The sequence below is a fragment of the Pezoporus wallicus genome, unplaced genomic scaffold (assembly GCF_028554395.1).
Source record: "Pezoporus wallicus isolate ANWC-B61680 ecotype Strahan unplaced genomic scaffold, APGP_CSIRO_Pwel_v1 contig_5104, whole genome shotgun sequence".
NCBI lineage: Eukaryota > Metazoa > Chordata > Aves > Psittaciformes > Psittacidae > Pezoporus > Pezoporus wallicus.
In genome coordinates, this window is record NW_026637335.1 from 480,761 (window position 1) to 503,678 (window position 22,918).

The following is a 22,918-nucleotide window of genomic DNA, read 5'->3' on the forward strand; positions in this document are numbered from 1 at the left end:
AGCCCTTCTCTTTGGGTTTTTCTCCCCCAGTTTGTCTTCTGGTCCTTGATCTTTGTGACTTTGCAGCTGGGAAGTGCTGGTGCTAACACAGCAGGAGTTGCATGACCAGAATGGAGTGTAGGATTTGCTGGGGTTGGAGACGGCAGAAACTCTAATTGTGCTGAACAGTCACCTTTCTTTTATCTCGGATTTTGTCTCTTTGTTTTTGGTAGGAGAGGAAAAACGGTCCTGGCAATATTGTTGGAGCTGCTGGTGTTAGTCTGTTTGCCTAATGCCTTTATCCTTTATTTTTTTCTTAACAAAGAAACTTTTTCTTTGAGGCTCTTGGACGTAGCAACCCAGCGTAGTAGTTATTTATTTATGAAAGGCTGTCAGTGTTGTTCCAAACATGCAGTTCATCTATTCAACTTGAGTCTGTCACAAAGGAATCGCTAATGCTGACTGTAACAGGGGGTTTTTGGAAAGTAAGTAAAAGTGTTGGGAAAGTTCTCTGTAATGAAAACATGTCAACACTTAGCGTTCTCACAACAAACATAAATGACAGCCTGTACATTCTGCAAGTATTACAGTTTTTATTCCAACTTTCAGAGTATCTTCTTTTATTTTTAGATGAATCTGCGTTCTGTATTTACTGTAGAGCAACAAAGGATATTACAGCGTTATTATGAAAATGGAATGACAAATCAAAGTAAAAATTGCTTTCAGCTCATATTACAGTGTGCACAAGAAACTAAACTGGACTTCAGTGTAGTCAGGGTAAGTACTGAGGCCTTTCAAATTTGTATGTTAAAGTTATACACATTCATTTCTTTATGTAAAATATCTGCAGAGGACTGGAGTCTCTAACTTCATGCTTGTCGTAAATCAGACTTCAGTGTGTGTGTGACATGTTCATTTTTATCCAGTGAGCCTGTTTATAGTTTATTTTTGCTGAAATGTGATTCACATGATTGCTGTATTTAGCAGGGGCCTGGACTGCACAAGGAGTGGTTTTTGTTTGGCTGGTTTGTTTGTCTTCTGTTGATGGTGTTTTGGTTTGTGTTTTCAGGCTTTGTATTAGTATTTGTTAAATTATAAATTGGATTGCCCCATACAAACCTTGTGTGATGTATTGTGTCAAAGTCCTGTTATCAGGGAACTATTAAGTTAAACAGATTTATATAACCCAATGTATTTGGGGGAATAATTGTGGAAGTATTTCTTTTGACACACTGTCACGCTTGTATTCCATGTCACAATCATAAATATTGTGGTACCTCATAGTTATTTACAGCGAGTGCAGTCTTTTCTTGTAAAAGAATGTCACTAGTGCTAACGGGAGCTCTTCCAAAGTCTGTGGGAAGGGAAATAATAATCCCTTTGTGAAACACTAGACAACAAAATGGCTGTTGTCTCAGAGCAGAAATGGAAATCATGAAGCATTAGTGGAAAAAATAACAGTAGTTGAGCTACCAGCAACACTGGACACTGAAGAAGGAGTAAGACCAGCCTATTTTTACTTTAAGCGGTGTACCAGTGGTATATTGAGAGTAACAGCTCTTCCTGCTCCCTAAATCTTGTGTGGATTCTCCTCCCTCAAAAGACTCTGGAAATATTAAAACTTACTTTCTCAGCTCTAGGTGGTGGGAAGTTGTGAAAGTCAGCCAGAAGTTCAGGCTCCCTGAAACAAGGAGTTGTAACAGGAATCTACTGTTGGTGCTGATGATGCAGTCAGGGCCTGTTTTTCTAATTTTATTCTGATTAAGGACATAGAGGAGGCAGCCAGTCTCTCCTCTGCTTGCAGGCCTCATTCGCTTTCCATCTTCTTACTTCCATGTCCCTCTCTTTTTCACTTACTGCAGTAATGTTTCATGACCTTCTTCCTTTAGTTTTATTCCCTTACGGAGCCCTTACTTGCAGTACTTAAACTTTCTTCCTACAGTGCAGTGGAAACAAACCCAGCATTTGTCCTTCATTTGTCATATTTTTGTGTGATCTCACCTTTCTCTTCTTTACACCCCCCTTTCTGCCTCTCCTCGTTCCCCCCTTTTTCTCTATAAAACTCTTGGACAGAAGTTAGTACTTCTTCTGCACAATGTCGAGCAAAATGATACTTAGATTGCAGCTGGCATTTGCAGATATGACTATAATGGGAGCATGAATTCCCTAAATGTAACTGCTATAATTCAAATGTCATTACTCTATGAATATATTCTTTCCCTGAATCAGGATTTCTATAGCCTTTGTCCAGTAGAACAACATCCAGTCTTTCCAGTCTTGAGCTGGGTTGGAAAAAAGAATGATTTATGAATTGATGTAAACCTCTGTGGATTTTATTACTGCAATACCTAAAAATATGTTCTCCGTTTCAAAATTAGAGAATGTGGTAAAGTTACTCCTGGGGGGGGGAACCCTGCCTCTCTTCACATTCAGTAGGCAACTATTCTAGCTGTGTCCGGTTTGCATGGCCTGATGTTGTTCATTAGTATTACCATACTTCTGCTGGTTGCTTTTTTGTCTTCACATGAAATGTGAGCAGTATGACTTGATACAGCGCAGAAGTTTTCCAAGTCTGATTTTCGCAGTGTTAGGGAGCGCTGGGAGCAGCGATGAGGGAGGTGATGCGAGCTTCTGCCCAGAGTACCACAACAGATACCAAAAGGTTTACAGCTTCGTTGTTCTTTTACACCTCTGGAAGGATTTCCTGAGGGCACTTTATTTTCAGATTTAGGATGGACTCTGGTCAAAACTAATGGCCAGGCACCACTGACAGTCCCTCTGGTGTGTGTACCTGGAATGTGGGACAACCTGAATTGCCAGCTCTGCCTGATTCAAACTGGGGATGTAAAATCAGGGTCTCTGAAATTCCAGGTAATTTTCTTAACAGGTGGACTTCAGATGTGTCATCTTTTCTGGGAGCTCCTCCTAAATGATAGTTAAGAATTTCAGTAATGCTTCCAGTGTTAGGTAAAATGCTCCCAAAGTTTACTTGTTGGAGGGCTGGATTGAAACAAAGATTTGTGTCCCTTTTCTTGGGATATTTTGTACTTAATGTCTCCTGTCATATCCCACAATGATACCATACCATCAAGTTAGTAACAACATGGAGCTTCCCTTTCAGTCTAATTCTTCTCAGTGATTATGTCTCACAGTGCTAAAAATGGGAGGCTTCATACTCTTTCCCTTCTCAGCTGTGCAAATCTTTCTCTCATCTTGTGCTGATCATCTCTTGCATTTACTCACAGGAACCCAGCTAAATTTGATAAGCTCACCAAAATTTTTGTTGTTGTCTTTTTGTGTCAGTTAAGTTTTATGCCTTTTGGGGGAGTTCCCTGATCTTTCTGGTGAGTGCTTTTGGATAGATGGTGGGAAAAAGAAGCTGGGGACACGGTCAGCAGAATGGGACTCTTTCAGCAAATGGCAAACCTGATTTGTGCTGTCTCATGAAACTCTACGTTAATCCCATGTGAATAGTAGTTAGTTGCATTTCTTTGAATGCATTTCTTTTCAGGAAAAGTGCCAGGACAAGCTTTAGCTTTTAGTTCTATACAGTTGGAAAAGTTAGGGATGAAATCTCTTTCCTGGTCCAAACATTGCAGTGTCTCTATAGTTTTTATCTTGAGAATTTACTGACTGAGCAGAAATTGCAACAGCGAAGTTTGACCTTCTAGATTTTTTTTTATTCAATTATAAAAAGCGCCTTGAGATCTATGACTAAAATTTCTGCATTTAAACTTGCTTTTGAGAAGAAAAATTTGATCATTAGTAACTGGGATGTTCCTGCATGCAATGAATCATGGCTCAAATTAGGCACTTTCTAAAATTCTACAACAGAAATGGGTAGAATGGCATGAAGACTTCAACATACTTCTGTAGGGCAGGGATGTGTATTTTTACATAGAAAAATCCGTTTTACTTCCTTAGCATGTATTGATATGTGAAGAAAGCTTTCATCCTTTCATGTGATGAGATTGAAATCCAATATAGGTGCTCAGTGCAGTTTCCTTGTTATAGGGTGAGGGATTTTATTGTTTAAACCAACTGGTTGCTGAATGTTGAGATCTTGCTTTGGTTTGGCTTTAGGTGTGCGGTGGATGATATCCAGTGTGGTGCAGAAACTGTCTCACCATATCTCTATATGTGTATCTGATCCTTTTCATAATGAGCATAAGCTGATGCAGAAGCTTATTTTTTGTTCTTTGGCTCTTGTATCCCACTCCCTGATGCTCTCACATTCAGTACAGACAGGTGGAAAGAATTTGAGCAGGTCTTGTCTCTATGATCATGAAAATTGCCAGGGATAGTTAAGTGGTGCTGATGCTTCGAGAGCTAGAGCTGAGGCTTCCACCAGATTAACTCTCTTTATCTTGAAATACTGAAGTTAATATTTTCCCTTCAGTTCTTTGTGCTCTGTCTTAATGTGTTATTGCAGGACGGGCATTCCTGTGTGTTTAAAACACACAGCAGTACATTTTAACCTGTGCACAGCTGCCGCAGTACCTGCACTTCTCAATGATTTTCTTTTTTCCAATGCTGTCTTTTACACGAACCCATGTAACTGTCATTGTCACTTTCTGAAATGTCCATAATAGCAAGCTTGTGTCAGAATCTAATCCTGGTAGTCCAAATCTTGCCTGTCGGTGTCTTTCAAAAGCAGGTTTTGACATCAGATCTCGATTTGTGCAGCTGGCAGAGGAGAAATTAATCTGTAGGTCTAAATAGTCACAAAATTGTTTTGTAGTTGTCTAACAGAAAGTAAGTTTTCTTCCTCTCATCTGAATTCAAGAATTGGCAGTTTCTGTTTAAGGTAGTTTTGAAGGTTGTGTCTCGTTTGGTTACAAAAGGTTAGCTACATACCTCAGTGATGGTTCTGCATCCCATTTAACTAAAAGTTAAATTTGGGGGAATTAGTCACAGCAGGGTCAGTGAAATACATCTTAAGGGACAGGAGGCAAAACCAGTCGCAGGATTTTTGAGTAACTGGGGCTTTTGAATTGAAACTGGGGTTCTTGTGTGTTAATGTATGAATCCCGAGCGTGAGAGGCATGTATTTTTCACCACCCTTTATTGTTCAGATGCTGCATAATCAGTAAATTATTTACATTTTTGTAAACTTAGGTCTCAACTTGAACATTTAACATTTCATCAGATCTGCTTAAAAATGGAATTGCCTAATTTTTCTGCTTATTTAATGCTTTGTTTTGTGTTTGTTGTCATTGTTTGCAGACGTGGGTTGGCAATAAACGAAGGAAGATGAGCAGCAAGAGTGCTATAGAATCTGGAGGCACTCCCCCAGGGACTGTCCCTACTATTCCCTCAGTACCTCCGGAAGCAGCAGTTAGAAATGTGGTAAATATTGGTCGATCCCAAAGTCAGCAGACTTCTTGGACCTCTTCTAATAATGATGTAATAGTTACTGGTATATATAGTCCTGCTAGTTCATCTGGTAGGCAAGGATCCACCAAACAGACAAATGCTTCAGTGGCAGAAATACATAAAACCCCTATTCCACGGCTACCAGGAAAAGGCGATACAGAGTTTCAGCAGCAGCACATCCCTATAGGACGACAAGTACCACATTGTAAAAATGCTTCCCTATTAGTAGGGGAAAAGACTATTATTTTATCTAGGCAAACAAGTGTACTGAATTCTGCGAACTCCATCTATAGTCACACTAAGAAAAGCTATGGTGGTTCGTCAGTCCAGACTGCAGAGTTGGTGTTACCTCAGAAGCCGATGATATGCCACAGGCCCTGTAAGGCTGAACCCATGGGATGTCAGCGGTTACAAAAGCCAGACCATGCAGCTCTCACATCGCATGTGCCCCCCGGACACAGAGCTAACACCAGGGACCCTTCCTGTAGCACGCAAAACCTGGAAATTCGGGAAGTGTTTTCTCTGGCAGTTACAGATCAACCTCAGAGAATGGTGGGAGGAAGCACAGCACAGAAGCATTGCTCAGTGGAAGGCACCTGTCTGTCCATCGCGATGGAAACTGGAGACGTGGATGACGAATATGCTAGAGAAGAGGAGCTAGCATCCATGGGAGCACAAATACAAAGCTATTCGAGATACTGTGAAAGCAGCAGTTCCGTTCGAGTAGAGAACCAAAGTGCAGCCTTGTCTGGGCCAGGAAGAAATGTGAGCTGTAGTTCACAGATGGTGAATGCCAGGGACATGCCTGACAATATTCTGTATCATAGCAGAGACTACCATTTGCCTGCACGGACCTCATTACATACAACATCCAGTACGTTATATAGCAGTGCTAATCCATCAAGAAGTACCTTTTCTCCTCATTTTACAACTTCAAGTCAACTGAGGCTGTCACAAAACCAAAATAATTACCAGGTAATCCCTCTATTTATCTGTCTTCAAACCTTGAAGACAAATCTGTAGATAAGTACTGTTCCAAAGTTGGTAGCTAGTAAGTGCTAGGTTCACCTTTCTGCAGGCTGTGCTCCATTTACATCTTTCAGTTAGAGATCATCCCTTCATAAGCAGAAGTGCAGGTAGCACTGAAGTATCATAGCACTCTTATCTGTATCACTTAAGTCCATGGCTGCTGTATATTGAGGAGCAGTGTGGGTTTCATAGATTTGATAGATAAACTGGTTACAAGAGGATCATGCCTATGACTGCTGATGCAGGCTCAAGTGTGCATTGTCCTGAGTTGGCTTGCCAGCACATATAGTGATACCCTTGGTTGTTCCTTTGCAGGCATACTTTGCACATGGCACATGGCAGAACGTAGGATCGTGCTGTCATCTATGTGTTGTGCAGTTGTTTGTCCTTATTAATGTCAGCTTGGATTAGCTCTTCCATCAGCACTGCCCGCACCCCCTGTGCAGTTGCCAATCTCTTGGACCCGTTTTATGTTAGGGATTAGGATCTCGTGCAAGGTAGTTGAGATGATGGGAGACACTAAGTGAGCAAATATTATTCTTCTCCCACAGCATCTAATTCAAATATCGTTTTTGCATTCAATCTCATTATTTCCTTATCCTGTAATAGAGTCCCTGCAGTGGCACAGAGTGGGGAAAATTAAATGCAGGTCAGTGAAGAACTAAAAGATGTTGAGAAGGTAGGACACTGGCTCACTTGTATTTTTAATTTTTGTAGTAACTAGAGGGATGATAATTGGGCAGGAAACAGCCAGATTGATTTTTTTGTTCTTTTTTTTTTCCCCATGGATTTTTATGCCTTCTGACATGACACAGCCTAGAAACACTGAGATGAAAGTCTGAAGACTGACAGGATGCGATTCTGCATGTGTTGCCTTTGTGCATTTGCCTGTTACTTCCTTTTTAATCTACCCGAAAGTGAACCATGTAAACAGCATGCCATCTTTCCTTGTGCACCGCTCATTAGTGTAGAGGACATTACTTTGTGAAGTGGTTTTGGGGCGGGTTTTTTTGTTAGGGGTGGTTTTTTCCTCTTTTTTTTTTCTCACTTGTTCCTATCTTGTGTGAGGATTCGAAACCGAGCTTTTGAGTTCAAGTGAGTGCCACTTTTCACCAGAATCACTGCTTTTCTCAGAAAACCTGAGGTTCGATGAGCGTATTTACTTTGGAGCAGAGCCTGTGTAGTAGATGGGACATGGGCAATTCTTATTTATGGTCTTTTTCTAGGCTGAGCACTTTAGACAAGCTGTTCTTTCTGTTTCTCCCTTCTCTCAGTCTGTCAGTATTTGCTATTACTGTTCTTACGTGAGTTATAAAGTGCATTAAATGCTGCTTACTTTTGATGTCCCAGTTTCATAGAAGAAAAGCTGTGAGCGTGCACATCTGTTCAGTAAAGAGCTGATAAAGCTGCAAAACTGCATACAATAGAGTTAAGGAAATTTTCTTAAGTTTTGTGAAGTAAAATACATCACTGATACCTGCAGCTGTTTTCTAGTTTCACTCTTGAAAAGGCATCCATGAGATTTATTTCTTACATTTTTTTTTTCTTTTTTTGAATGTTTTAATGCAGATTGAAATATCTTTAATTTGGGGGTTTTGTTGTTGTTTGTTTTCTTGGGTAGGGACAGAGTTTTTAAACAGCCAGTTCATGAAATGTAGTTTATGGTAGGTGACATTTGATCTGTCCATGTGATGTGGTATGGATCAAAATGAGGAGCTCTCTGACTCCATTTTGGGTTTGGTTTGGTTTTCTCCTGTTATAATAATGTACCGGGGGGGGGGGGTGATAAGTGAGGAATTCACTGGTACCTGCTTTGACTTTCATGCCTCTCAGAGACTCTGTTCTTTGGATTTAGGAATGCACCTTAGACCTTGCATTGGAAAAATCAGGCAGGTTGCTGTTAATTCACTTGCTGCTGTAAACATGCATGCTGTGAACCTCTAGGATGACACTTTTAGAGAATTTATAGGGGGGGGCATGTAGTTTCATGGCTCTGTGGAAGCTGCAGGGGAATCATGTCCTGCCTGATGCCATAGTACCTTGAAGGAACAGTGGTCCTGGTTTCTCCAGGTCACTGTGCTCCTTGCCGAGAGTCTTTAGCACATTCCAGAGCAATGCAAAAGTAAGTTCTGTATCTTAAGAGGTGTTAGTGTATGACAGTGAGACTTCCAACACTCATTTATCACCTTGGCCAGAAAATGTCACCTACTGCCTTCAAAGTCCTGTATAACAAATAATTTACCCTGCTAGGCCATTAACATATTTTGTTTAAATCGTCAGTTCTTCAATAGTTTAACCCTTCCTCCATGTCCTCCTCTTAAAATTAAGTCCAGTGTGACTCCTATTTCGTGTAGCAACTCCCCTTATAGCTTAATAATATTTATGTGTTAAGCTTCAAGAGGTAGATTTTTGTAAGACGGGCTGTCTGAGTTCTTTTAGGCTTATGCAGGATGGTACTTCTGTGTGGAGTCACTTCCTGTTCATTTTATTGCCCGTGTTTAGCTGATTTATCCATCAGCGTAGGAATTAAAATCTTACAATTTAGGGAAATCTTCCTAAATTTAAAAATAGATTAAACCTGAGCCACCTGATTATTGGAGTAGTTAAACATCCAAGCAGATGCTTCTTTAATGTCAGAACTGTGTGATTTGTGTTTTGATGAAGTAATTACTGTCGTACATTGGTGGAGTATCTAATTAGCAATTAGTTACAGCTTCCTTACTGGTTCCATTAATCAAATTCATGTTAGTGTAACTTAAGACTAAATTTAATTAAGTGATCAATTTTAATGCCTGAGCGGTTTCAGTAAACAAATTGTTCAACCTACTTTTCTGAGTTTGGCTTTAAGCGAGTTGAATTACAGAGGCTATTCTTGCTGGGCCTCAAGGCTGAATCGTGATTTACTCTTGGTTTCCTTCCCCCAACCCTAAGGGACAAAAATACTGTGGAAGGTATGTGTATTTTCAATTACTTTGTTAACACACACTGAAGCAGACTTACCTCATTTAGCCCTGTCTTTTTCAAGGGAAAAGCCTAAGCCTTGTAGCCAGTAGGTCAGAATAGATACGTATATCATACATATATATTTAAGATTCACTTTAAGGATGCTGCTTTATATGAATGAGCTGCAAGTTTGCTTTATTTAAGGAAATGGGGATCCATTTTTCTTTTTTATTTTTAATGTGTCAGAGTGATTTGTTTATATCCCTAGAGGCTTTTGAAGATGAGAAGATGCATGTTGTCTTCAAGTAGTTATACTGAGATAAACTTGATTGTGTTTGCCATCATACCTCTGAGAACTTGTGTGCATTTGTCTTCCAAGTTAGCTGTTAATGCTCTGGCAGACTGATTGCTTTATTCGCATAGGAAAGCATGGTTCTTCCTGTAACCCCACTTCAAATTTCTGGGGAGAAGCCATGTGAGTGATACTGAGGAGGCATTTACAACAGGTTTTGTGGTGTGAAGTGTGGTGCAATACAGAATTGTAATTATATAGAGTTTCTAAAATATATACGTGCAGCTAAGAAATGAATATTTGAGACATAAAAGCTGACGTAGGCTTGCCCTTAGGAGTGGAGGGTGTTCATTTCTAGCCCCCCTCAGCCTGCTTTGTGCTGAAATGACAAATTGTCTGACCTTAGGTAACCTCCAAGTGCTTCCAGCTAAAAGCTTGAAGAATAAAACTATCTTGGGTGCTTGTACACCAGACAGGCTGCACCAGGTATTCTATATTTGGTTATGCTCATTCTGCAAGATTCATTATTAGAAGACTTTGCAAATACAAAAACTATTAGCGCAGTTTGATACAGTCAGCAGAAGTGCATAGATTCTTATTCCTCACACATATAGTGTGTGTAATGACTTGAGATTCATTAATCTCTCAAGAGCTATATTTAGTCTTTCAAGCATTGCTTGTCTGCAGCAGAACATGAATCTTAAAGAAGCCTAAAATATTCCAGGCTGTTACACATCTCATATGGCCAGGGAAAACAGTCCAAGATCAGACTTAGATAAAGTCTGATCACTGGGAATGATGGAGAAGCAATGGGAATCAAGGGGAATCAAGGCAGCAAACCTTTGCCTTCATACTGCCTTTCTTTCCTTCTCCAACCTGATGTCCCTAGTTTTAATGTCAGTATGCAAATCCTTAACATGTGACATTGAACAGCTCAGCTAGAAACAGGTGCTATTGTCTTTTCTGCATGTTTAACTGTTGTAATTGAAAATTGTGTGTCAGCAGGTCTGTCAGACACTGGCCCTTGTCTGAGTTCAGTCTGCTTAATCTTATGGGGTTTGTGACAGATTCCAAGTGAAAACTTGTGTCCTGAAATGCAAGTTTTGAGATAGCAAAGGTACAGAAGTTGCCCTCATATTCTTTTACCTTCTCTGAAAGAAACTGTTTTGGTTTTAGTGTGACTTTGTTTTGCTTTTAAATCTTAACCTGTCTTACAGGCGTTGTTAACAGAATTGAATGCGCAATATTGTGAAAGCTGCTCAGTATTAGCTGTCATAGCAAACTAAGCTGCTGGTTTCTATTCTGTTTCCTCCTTCCTTTTACAGATTTCAGGAAACCTTACTGTGCCTTGGATTACAGGTTGTTCCAGGAAAAGAGCAGTAAGTATATTTCCATTTAAGTATCTAATGCATCAGGTGGAGTGAATTTTGTTTATTAAAATGCATTTTTGAAGCTGACAGTTCTATTTACCTTATATTCCTTTTGTACTTTGACTGAACAAAGATTATCTGCACACACAGTGTTTCAGTTAAGGCAAGGTTGATATGTATCTTTAAAAATAGGTCAAGGTCATAAGCCTGTGTCCAGTAATGTGATGCCCAGGTGTATGAGTTGTACTGTTAGCTGAAATACAACACCTGAACTGGTAAGGACTGAGAGTTCAGAGCTCAGAATGCTTTTCTTCTTTTAGATGGAAAGTTAAATGGTTGTTTAATCGAGGCAACTGAATGCTTAACAGAGTAAATCCCTCTTTGGCTACTCTGCACATTCACAGAATTAGTCCCTGCTATCCATAGAACTTTACCAAGTCTAACTTTAACTGCATAGATGTCATTTCACATCAGGCAGAATCATCTGGGTCAGTGTCCTTAAGTCACAAATGACTCCAAACTGTAACGCAAGGTATGAAACAGCTTTTGTCAGGAAAGTAACTCTGTTCCCCTTCCTCCCCCCCCCGCCCAACTAGTGCATTCCCCCCATCTGTAGCACTGGTGCTAGTATCTAATTGCAAGGTAATCCGGGTCAGGCATGTGAGCTGTTAGATTCATATTCTTCTGCTGAGTTTGTCTTTAGTGGGTTGAATGTACTTACTGCGGCAGCAGGAGCATGTGGCTGGGAGCAGTGAAGAGAGCAGGGCACGATGTTTCTCAACAGTGGTTGTTGAGGAATGGTGGTCATAAAATCATGGAATGGTTTGGGTTGGAAGGGACCTTAAAGCTCATCCAGCTCCAACCCCTGCCACAGGCAGGGACACCTTCCACTAGAGCAGCTTGCTGCAAGCCCCTGTGTCCAACCTGGCCTTGAACACTGCCAGGGATGGGGCAGCCACAGCTTCTCTGGGCACCCTGTGCCAGCGCATCAGCACCCTCACAGGGAAGAGCTTCTGCCTAAGAGCTCATCTCAGTCTCCCTTCTGGCAGGTTGAAGCCATTCCCCTTGTCCTGTCCCTACAGGCCCTTGTCCCAAGCCCCTCTCCAGGTTTCCTGCAGCCCCTTTAGGCACTGGAGCTGCTCTCAGGTCTCCCCTTCAGGAGCCTTCTCTTCTCCAGGCTGACCCAGCCCAGCTCTCTCAGCCTGGCTCCAGAGCAGAGCTGCTTCAGCCCTCGCAGCAGCTCCATAGCCTCCTCTGGACTTGCTCCAGCAGCTCCACATCCTGCTTGTGTTGGGTGCCCCAGAGCTAAACACTGTACTCCAAATGGAGTCTCACCGACGTGGACCAGAGGGGGCGGTTTGCCTCCCTTGACCTACTGGTCATGCTGCTTTAGAAATAATCATGCTACATGTCTCACACAGGCTGTAGAAGAAATTTCTGCAATAAGCTTAAAACCTTCAAGGCTGTGGAAGTGCCTGTTCATTAGCGGTGGTTGTTAGGAATTCCTTTTTCTTTAGACCTTTACTCCCGAGTCTTCCTAATCAATAGAATGCATACACGCCATTGGTTAATATAGTCCGTTTTGACAACATCTGTTTGCGGATTCGTGGATGCGCTTTCTCCAGTTTGAATGCATAATTAGTCTACTCAAGGGTACCGGTTTGGGAGTTGGCACTCTAAAACTGCTGTATACACACAGGTGTAAGGCAACAAAAAGAGAGAAAGCTCCTACTTCCCTAGGAAACTTCAGTTTCAGATGTGAAATTCTTCTGAAGAAAGTGTGGAGAACAGAAATAGAATGGGTAGAGTTGTGGCAATTATGGCAATTACTGCCATTCAGACAGTAAAAAGGCCAATCTGTATTTTGTTTAGAATGGAAAAGATCATCTTTTAGATGCTCTGAATTTTTAATGTTTTGCCTTGATGTTTTGTTTTCCTTGCCCTGTCCTTCAACTGCATCAAGAGAGAAATAAAAACTGTGCAGTTCTGCAGAAACTCTTTCTTGCCTGCTCAGCTGTACTGTAAGATGATGTAATCCTGACTGTTAATGAATGTTAGTCTAGAAATACCACCCTCTGTTATTCATGAGAATGTCTTTTGAAATTATGGAGTTCTGTATTCTGTCATGGAGCATGTGCAATGCACTGGCCTTTACGAATGCACTGATTTTGGTTGTTTTTTACAGGATGGTGGAAGGATAGCAAGGATTAAAAAATAGCAGTGAAGATACTGGTTAAAGATAATTAAAAGGGAGAAAATATCTTCACTTTTGTCCTTGCAGTTAGGTCTTGAGTGTACCAACTGGGCTTAAGTTAGGTCTCTGTTGCCTTAGCAGATGGTTAGTGTTTATGGTAGGTATAACCTGGTATGCTAATGTTTGTCAGATAGGTGTTGACTAGGTAAAATGGCTTACCTAGAGTGCCTGGCTTAGTTATGAAGTTTTATTCTGGGGGGAGAGGAGATAGTTTAGCTTTTCCTTTTTTATTTCTAATTAGGATCAGTTCTAGTGGTCTTACTATCAAGTCTGAAACACAAAGTCATTAAGATAGTAAATTAAGGTCTTAGAATTATTTCTGCACAATCACCCTTTGGAAGCAGGCATAGGAAATCGGTGAAGAAACTGATAAGGGAAAGGCTTTGTATTTTCCCCCTACTTGAAGCAACACTGCATTGTAGCAATGGGCTTGAGACCTTCTTGAACGTACTGCTGCACTTAGCTGGGACTCCCACTATAGGTAGGTTAGCTGGATCTGCCTCTTCAGCTTGGGGTGTCTGGCCTCTGGGGTTTATTTTGTGGGGAGGGAAATAGCTGAAATGAGTGGAGAGCTCCTGTGCTAAATTCTGTTTTTTTTTAAATTGCTCTTTCACTACTGCCCATTTGAGTAAAATTCTGGAGATAGCGGCAATAAAGCGTTTCCCTGAGAGTCCTGCTTGTCAGGCACTCTGAATCAGGCAAAGGAGCTGGTCTAACCCCAGGACAGGGCAAGACCTGCCACAGGTGAATGTGTGGGGGAGACTACATCAGTATAACTGCAAGAGAAAGTACCTCATTGGACTGTGGTCTGAAAGTGTCATGGAAACTGTAACTGCCACAGTAAGCCTACAAAAGGAGAAAATATCTTAGAGTGGCCTTTAAAGTGAGCACCCATAGGGATTAAAGCTACCTAAAGTCAAAGTGCACCTTAGTTGTACCTCTTGGTTTAAAACTATACCAACTTGTGAAGTTCTCTTCACCTGTTCACGTTACTCCCCTTTCCTAGAAGGGCAGAGGGAAGAAAACTGTATTTTAGTCAAACTAGTGAGAGCATGTCTTGAGTAAGATAGTCAGAGTCCTCAGAAAGAGAGACAGGCAAGAACTGAAGATCTCCACAGGACTGAATTGTGAACGCTGTTCTTATGCACGCCTTCTGTGTCATTTGGATTAATGGATTTGGTTAATACTTTCCCTCCTTCGGTGAAATATTTCACCACATACCTCAAGGTATTGCATTTTGTTAATGTTCACATTAGATGCTAATAACATGCATAACATCTCATCACCTTCTTGCTGCCAACAGCACCTCTTCACTATTCCCAGTGACAGTCCTTCAATGGATGCAAAGGGTAGGCATGCCTTATTGTTGTTTCAGGTGAAATAGATCTTTTTATTATATCCTGCACCTATTTCTACAAATCACTTAGGCTTATTGTAGCTGTGATCCTGCAGGCTAGAAGTGTGTCATATCTGGCCAGGTATTGGAAAAGCAGACTTTCTAGTTAAATGCAAGGAAGATATCAGTACATTAAATAAGAATCATGATAATTATGGTGCAGAATCTCAAGGGTGAGTTGCCAGTTTATGTGGATTGGAGGTTGATTATGGAGTGAGAAGACTGGAGTTTACAGTGTAATTATTTGGCTAGACAGTTCTATTGCAGTGATATCTCCCTGTTTTCCTTTTTTTTTTTGCCTCTTCTTAGCTGTGTTTGGTTTAGAAACATTAACAGAATATATGTAATTTAGGCTGAGTGTTGAAGCAGTTGCAGTTCTTTTCAAGCTGTGGTACTGTGAAATATTTACCAGTTCTGCTTCCATCAGAGCAAACTTCAAGCTTCCTCAGCCAGTGGGAAAAGATGCAGAAAGTGTCTCTCTAGAAATCTGTTTGTGCACTAATAGTGCATTTCTATTGAAGCTCTAGTTCTTTTTTTTAGCATGTCTTTTATTAATAATCTGAAGATTGTGTATAGCTTTTGTGCACGTGGCCCGAAACATTTTCAACTCGTGCATGAAAACTGATCTAAAAAAGCAGGCTCTAATAAATGGCAGGATAAGGACACTCCAGTGCAGCACAATTATTCATACCAATTATAGACACCAGATTTGCACCACAAATATTGCATGCACAGTGGGTATTATGAGGGGCTTGGCAAAATGCCAGGAATGTCTGTAATAAACTGGGTCATCTCTTACAAGAATGTTGTTGTTACACTTGGGAGGTCAGGGGATAAGCAGGGTTTAACCCTCCGCTTGGCAGAACTGCTGATTCAATTTGCTCACAAGGATTGCTTTTCATTGTGAGCTGATAGTCTATTTTCTGCGGGAAGAAGCTCCTCTGCCTTTCAGGCTATGGACAACAGAACTGCTAAATGTAAAGAATTCAGCAGTCAACACTGCTGAGGATAAAGACAAGCCTTGAATCAGCAAGCAGGGGATCTGAAGAGAGGAAATGAGAATTGCATTCATAATAGCTGTTATAATAAAGTAAAAATAAGAACTGAATTGCTGGCTTGTCTTCAGCTATTGAAAAATATTGTCCTAAATATGAAGCTTCTCCATATTATCTTCTGATAGGTTTTTTTCCTGTGCTAACTGATGCATAACCATGACTGTTACGACATTTATAGGACTGCTTTTTTTCACTCTTGTTTGTTCAGTTCCTCTCATGATACTAAGCATGAGAATGGCATCAATTAAATTGATGGAAGTGTAATTATATATCCAATGTAGAAATCCCACCCTTTATTTTCTCACAAAAGTAATTGACTTTTATAAAAGCATTATGTAATTTTTGAGCAGCTTATAATGCAGGACTCAAACTTAGGTGTAATTTTTGTCAAGGGGATGGAAGGTTGGTTGTGATTTCCCTAAGAAAATCATATAAAGGCATATGGCACAGTAAGTTACACAGAGGTAAGTTACACAAAGTCTGGATCTAAATTTTGGACAAGCTGAAGTGTTATTTACATCCAGTGAGCATAAGGGTTAAGACTGATCCCATTATATTGGTGCAGCAAGTGAGCAGAGTAAACCAACCATCCTCCTTTGTGCCCTCTGAGATACCATAAAGCAGCTCACACTGACTGTACGAGCAGGCAAACATACAGCTCCTGTGTTTCACTTTTGATATGCAGTGACCTGCTTCCCTTTCAGCAGCTTTTGTGAGTTGGAGCCCTTAAATGTCAAGATCTTTCTTTTGAGGCACTGGTAAAATCTCATGTCCAGAACGCGGCAGATTCTGTCTTCCAAAGACCAACCAGCTGTGTTAGAGCTGCCAAAATGTCCCTTGCTGAAGACAGTGCTTTCAGCTTCTCAGAGGCTCAGTTCCTACCTGCTTGGCTACATTCAGTAGTGTGATCTTGGTGGGGAAGAAAAAGGCAAAGGTGAGATACAGACTCCAAAGTAGAAAAATTGAAGTGGGATTGAGGAGTGCTAACTGGAGAACACGCAGAGTTTATTAGGGTGAATTGGGCCAAGCATCTTGACGATTCTTCTCTCCTCAACCCTGAGGGAAACCTAACTTTTTGTATCATCTGCTATTTACATGCACTTGTTTTTCCCCTCAGTTCTGTTCCTGCTTTCTGGACTCTTCCATGTGGTCTGTGTGTTGTAGGATTTTTGTTTCTTTTGTATGAGTTGACTGAAAAGGCTTGTTCTCCATTTCCTTCTCTGACCTGCAGCCAGTATCAGTATGATTCATGTGCTGCTGCATGAGCTTGTCAGGAGCAGGTGAAAGGATAAAGCGCAGCAGTAACTGCAACAGCAACAACAAAAAAAACAACCCAAAATACATATGTCATCAGAAACCTGCAAAATATTTTTGGCAAGGAGGTAAAACAAAAACTCTTGAGTTTTGTTTTCTTTCCACATTAAATGGCTGCAAAAGACTTCATTGGGAATGTAGCAACAGGATAGTTTCTGTAACTTTAAAACACTAAAACATTTACTTTGATCTAAACTATTGAGACTGACTGTACAACCCAAGTTTTGTAGCAAAATTACATAGCACTTGTGAAAAGCATTGAATAGTGATTTATCTAATAAGATTTGTATTAAAATATTTGTAGTAGATCATCAGAATTGACATCCATTCTCCTAAAATGGAAAAGATGTGACACTGCTTTAAGTAACATTTTTGAACACCAGGTAGTTTTGCTAGACACTGCTTCCTCCACTTAAAGTCCTTGTATTTAGAAGTAAATGAGCAGCCTCTGTGCCCTTCCTGCAGTACCATCCCTTTGGTAACTGACTACAGTCAGCAGTTGTGTGTCTTTTGTCTAGCACGGATGGTTTTGCAGGTCACAAATACAAAGCTTTTCTGTTAGTGAGTGCTCTTGCCCTGTATTCTTTCAGTCGAAGCAGCATTTTCGTAGATAACTGGAAAGTCACGCAGCAGGCAGAAATCTGTACTTACTCCAGCATCAGCTGTACTTTCTTGGGTTTTGTTCTAATTTGCCCATTACAAACAAGGTGAGACACAACTACACTAACTGGGGTTGCGCCCTTTTATCTGCAGTAATACCACAGAGATTCCTTTTTGCTTCTTTCATTTCACTCCTCTGTTGGGGAGGGGAATTTCTCTGGCATGTCCCAGGAGGTTCCTTTAAGGCATGCCCATTAAATACAAAGGAATTTCCTATTTTATTTTCCTGGTAAGTGGAGATCACAGTAAGCTGAGGGAGCGGTGGGTTGCCGCAGCAGTGTTGTCAGTGGGAGCTCTACAGAACTGACAGCAAATATTACTCATTTATGTTTAGAAAATGCTCAGTATACTTCAGAAGATGAAGTTGCCCTGCGTGTTCAGGAAAGCAGGGCAGGCCAGAGTGATTGTTTCTCCCTGTAGTTTGAGTGTTGCTATCACATTCCTTTTTTCTTCCCTGTTCTTAGCACTTGGCTTCTGCTCCCTGATTGGGAGAGCTCTTCCTGTCACTTTCAGAAGTTACAATCTATTTTGCCAGCACCTATAAAAAGAGATCTTGCTGCAGCAGTTGAGGAGATAACTCTGCTTTTGTTCTTTGAAAATGGCTTGTAGGTAGGAGGAGCTCAGGTCAGGCATGCAGGGAAAACCAGCATCTGCTAAGGCTGACTGGGCATCAGGGATTCAGCTTTGCTCACCAGTGCACTTGAGGTGCACTTCGCTGCTCTAACTCGAGCAGCCTTGGAATATGCCAACTAGATTCCTTGCAAAGTTCAGCTGTTGGAGTAATGACACGTTTGGCACATGTGGGTGCAACTCACTAGTGCAGACTTCATTGCATTTATGTACTCACAATAGCAGGAGAGATGGCAAACATAGGTTGATGTAAAGAAACTAGATTTTAGTTAAAACTCTGAGCTAAAGCTTTTGATAAAGCTTGTAAGTTCTACTGGTACATACTGTCCGTGGAGTCAGGGAGTGGTGAGGTATTTAGGATTTGTTTTCCACTGTTACTCCTTCCATCAGTAATCCACTATCACAGTTTTGATCAATAGACATGAAGAGTCGGGGATCTCGCAAATAAACAGTGAAACCAATTTAAACTCTGAAGCTTACCAAATAAACATTAAAGTATTCCCTTTAGGATCTGGGAATCTTGAATTATGCATGTACTGTAGTTTGCAGTAAGATAAAAGAACTTGAGGTGGGGGAGGGTGAGAAACTTGAAAAGCCTTAAGGAATAATTTGCATAAATCGGGTGGAGAGAGTAAACAGCACAAGGGGAGAAAAGTTATTTTCAGGAAGACCTTATAGAATGAGATAAATTTAAAAGAATCAGGTGGAGTTGAAACAAAGCTGAAGTGCTTTAAACTTGCATTAGCACCACCACTGCCTTTAAAGCAAATCCCAGGGAACTCTGTACCGCCCTGGATAAAAATCCCAAATCCTTAAGGGAGGGTTAAAAGAGGAAAAAAGCCATGGAGGCAGTGGAGCACGTGTCTTACTGCATGCAGGACCTCTGGAAGTTAAGTGAACAGCATGAGCAGATTTTAATCTAACAGTATTTTCTTCTATCTTACAGTTACAGGACCGCACACAATTTAGTGACCGAGACTTAGCTACCCTAAAGAAATACTGGGACAATGGCATGACCAGCCTGGGCTCAGTCTGCAGAGAGAAAATTGAAGCTGTGGCCGCAGAGTTAAATGTTGACTGTGAAATAGTGCGGGTAAGAAATGCAGAGTCTTCCCTTATCCTTCCAGAAGCAAAAATAGGACAGATGAAAGCCTTTAAAAATTTCATGAGGAAGCTTGAAATAGATTTCACGTATTACATAATGTATGACCATGTTGGGAAGTGCTCTCTTGCTCTTTCTGCAGTCTATATATAGAAGAAAGCCCTCAGGTAAGAGTCCTATTGATCAGCAGCAGAAGTAGCGCTACGAGCTTTTGGCATTCTCTTCAGACTTGAGTAAGATTTTAAGTGAAAGTGTTACACTTTTTAGGGATAGCCTAGAAGACTAAAAGGTGCCATTTATATTGTTAAGATACAAAAAAAAAGCCTTTCTAAAGACAGAGGGAAAAATATTTGTCATTAATACTTATAGGGGGAAAATCATAGTAAATATGTGAAAGAAAATGCTCAAAAATAGTTAAAAATATTTTAGAAGACTGCCTTGATGCCAGGTTGATGTGATAGAGAGCAAAGGGTGCTGCCAGGAATTCTGGGTCACTTCAGTTTGACAGTCTGTGAAGGTATTGTTGAGGAAGCTTTAGAAAGTACAGGCTAAGTGTAGGTAACCTGATTCCCGAGAACCACTCCACATCATCTCTTCCAGAGGTTGGGAAGTTTGGTACAGCATCGGTTGTTGCCACTGTAATGCCACTCACCAGACATGCATCTGTGTGTGACTCATTTACTCAGTGTTTCCATTCTTCAGAAAACAGTCAGACTCTCTTTGCAGTCAGTACAAAACCACGATTAGAGTCGGTCTTTCCCTCCTAACAGGCATGATAGTTGTGACTGTCCTTTGAGTCTTCATCCTCTTTTGCCACCTTTCCTAGAATTCTGACATTGCTACAGACATGGAACCAGGAGCCCTTATTTGAAACTCTGCTTTTGTGGAGATCTCTCTTAGCGTTGATATATCAAAGTGGTACCAAAGCTGCTTTCCGTACTGAACACTAACCTGGTTATTTGCTTGCTTGTTTTCCTGAGCACATGTGAACTATAAAAAGTTAAATGGTACTTTTGGAGGCTGAAAAGAATTACTCTTTTCTCTGTAGAGAACAAAGCTGCTTCATATTTTCCAGGCTTTTCAGTTTACTTTCTGAAAGGTGAAGCTGTTTCCACTGACAGCATCTCAGAATGGACTCCTGGATAAGAAATACCTTATTTGCAGAACAGTAAGACTGGTACCCATGTTTCACCTCCCTTACTTTGTTCCCTTAATAACATCCTTATTGGCACACACAGGATGACACTACGAAGCTCTCTGCACACTTTTCAATGCATCTGCTTGAAATGCTTTTGTCTTCAGGTCAGAGGCTCTCATAGACTCTTAACACTTTCTGGCTTAAAAAGTGTATTAGAACACACACGAATGAACAAAAAGATTTCTTCATAGTAACTGGTGGTGGTACTAGTATCTGTCCTGCCTCTGGCTCCTCTATATGGCAGACTTGAGAATTGTAGCAGGAATCAGGTGGAGGTTGCATCATGCTGCACTAATTTTTTTTGTTTGTGAGGGCTGAATTAATGCTATAGGACATGTGTGATCCTCAGTGCTTCCTCTTGACCTTTCTCTAAGGCACATTGTGCACATTCCCGGGTGTAGGACAGGTATTTTCATCATATGCTCTAGAGGATCTGCCCTAATTTTGTTTCGATATCTGTGTAGGCACATTGTATTATTCCTCTCTCCTTAACCTGCCAACCTGCATTGTCTTCAGTAGGAAACACTGATGCCTGGAGGTTAGGGTGCAGCACAGTCCTTTTTTTCCTAAGGAGTCCGGGCACAGCAGTGTGTGAGTTCTAAGTCATGAGTGAATCACGGCATCTCTACCCTATGACATGCTCAGCCAAGAGAGTTGGACTGAGGGATGCTTCTGGAAGAAGCTCTCTATTTTCAATACTTGTACTTTGCTGCCTTTGTATTTCACTGTACCTTGAATTCTAGGGAGTGTGCAACTAGCAACTGTTTCTCCTTTTCTGGTATAAAACCAATAAATGTGGCATATGTAAAGCAGTGTGAAGTATATATATAAAACAAATTTAATATACATAATAAATAATGTGTACAACAAAATCTATAATATATAAATAACATAATCTTATATAAATAGATTTGTATCACTTGTTTTCATTCAGTTATATACATGTCCCCATTTGTCCCTTTTAACATTTTTTAGAATGAAAATTCATGATTTTTCCAGGTAACTCTTACCATTCCAGAGGTGCAAATGATGATTCTTATGACCCATACTGGTTTGAAAGATCTCCAGTACAAAAAAGTATTGAATCTGTTTTCCAGTACAAGGAAAGATAATGTTTGCCACTATGCATAGTAGCACTGGATTTGATCTTTCAAGGTTCAACAGGACATTTTATTCTATGGGTTTTATACTTCTAGTAGGAGAGTGAACTTTCAGAATGCCTACTGGTTATACAAATGTCTTTCATATGTTCCCAAGACACCAAAAGAGGGACATAAAAAGTTATGTCATATTTAATTACATGAACTCTGGCCAATAGCTTATTAAACTTGATGTATTTCTTTTGGTTACGTTATAATTACTGCTGATTACATTTGTTTGGGTTGTGCTTTCTTTTGCTCTTTTTTTTTGTAGCTACTCATTTTTGTTTATATTTTTCTTGACTAATTTTATTCATTCATACCAAAATAGCATCTGAAAGCAGAATAGCCTTCTTGGCAGCAAGACATTAGATATTTGAGAAGGAGAGATGACAGCTATCAAACTCCTCAGAAATATATAGAACATCAAGCTTTCATACATAAGAGGTCAAAAGCTATGCCTAAGCACCCACCACAGGCTAAAGACACCTCCTCTTCACCAGCTGCTCATCAGATAAAAGCTGATTATGGAAGGTAGTGCTTCAGTCAGAGTTTAGCAGCAAAAGCAAGTAGTTTCAGCAGGAAAGCTGCTCATTCTTCACGGTTGCCTAATGGCTCTTCCTGTTGGGGCTCTAGGCCTAGTCTGGATCTACCTTATGTTGAGAGAGACATTGGAAGAACAGCTCAGAATCTTCCATCTCAGTTAAGTGGAATTTCTGAAGGTTCCAACCTAGTATCTTTCTAGCACGTTGACACCCTAACCTCAATATCTGGAGAGCTGTAATCATGCCTTTGAAGTGGCTCCCTGCCAGTCCACTTACTTATGAGCTGCCTGGGGGCAGCCGTATGCTGGCTTCTTCTGCTGGACTCCAGCCTTTCTTCCTGCACTCTTGCTGGTCATCTGTTCAGTTGGAGCTGCAGAAGTTGCTGCTGATTTCATTGCTGGCTACTCTAAGTAGGCTTAATGAGTCTGATCACATGTAATTTACAGATGATGTGTGACCTTTTTAAGGAGGTAGTATTTTAGGGGTATAGTTAGAATTATTAAGCTGTTTTCCTACATAGAAATACTAGGCTGCTTTTACACTCATCATTGTACTGCTCCACAGTATTCACTGTTAAATGCAGTATACAGCATATGGAACCTTACTGCTTTTCTTTCCCATTTTAATTTGAGATAC

At 40.6% G+C, this 22,918-nt stretch overlaps 1 protein-coding gene across 2 annotated transcripts in view; it reads left to right on the forward strand.

Moving 5' to 3' along the window:
- Window positions 1-352: 352 nt before the first annotated feature.
- The window catches only part of HDX (highly divergent homeobox), a 35,713-nt gene continuing 13,147 nt past the window's right edge, over window positions 353-22,918 (forward strand). Inside the window, exons 1-4 of one of the 2 annotated variants that reach the window (XM_057404754.1) lie at window positions 353-756; window positions 5,206-6,330; window positions 10,945-10,998; window positions 19,245-19,391. In XM_057404754.1, coding sequence (XP_057260737.1) covers window positions 610-756; window positions 5,206-6,330; window positions 10,945-10,998; window positions 19,245-19,391 — 1,473 coding nt within the window. In that variant the 5' untranslated portion in view covers window positions 353-609. The remainder of the gene's footprint in view (window positions 757-5,205; window positions 6,331-10,944; window positions 10,999-19,244; window positions 19,392-22,918) is intronic. The other variant, XM_057404753.1, reaches the window with a different exon arrangement.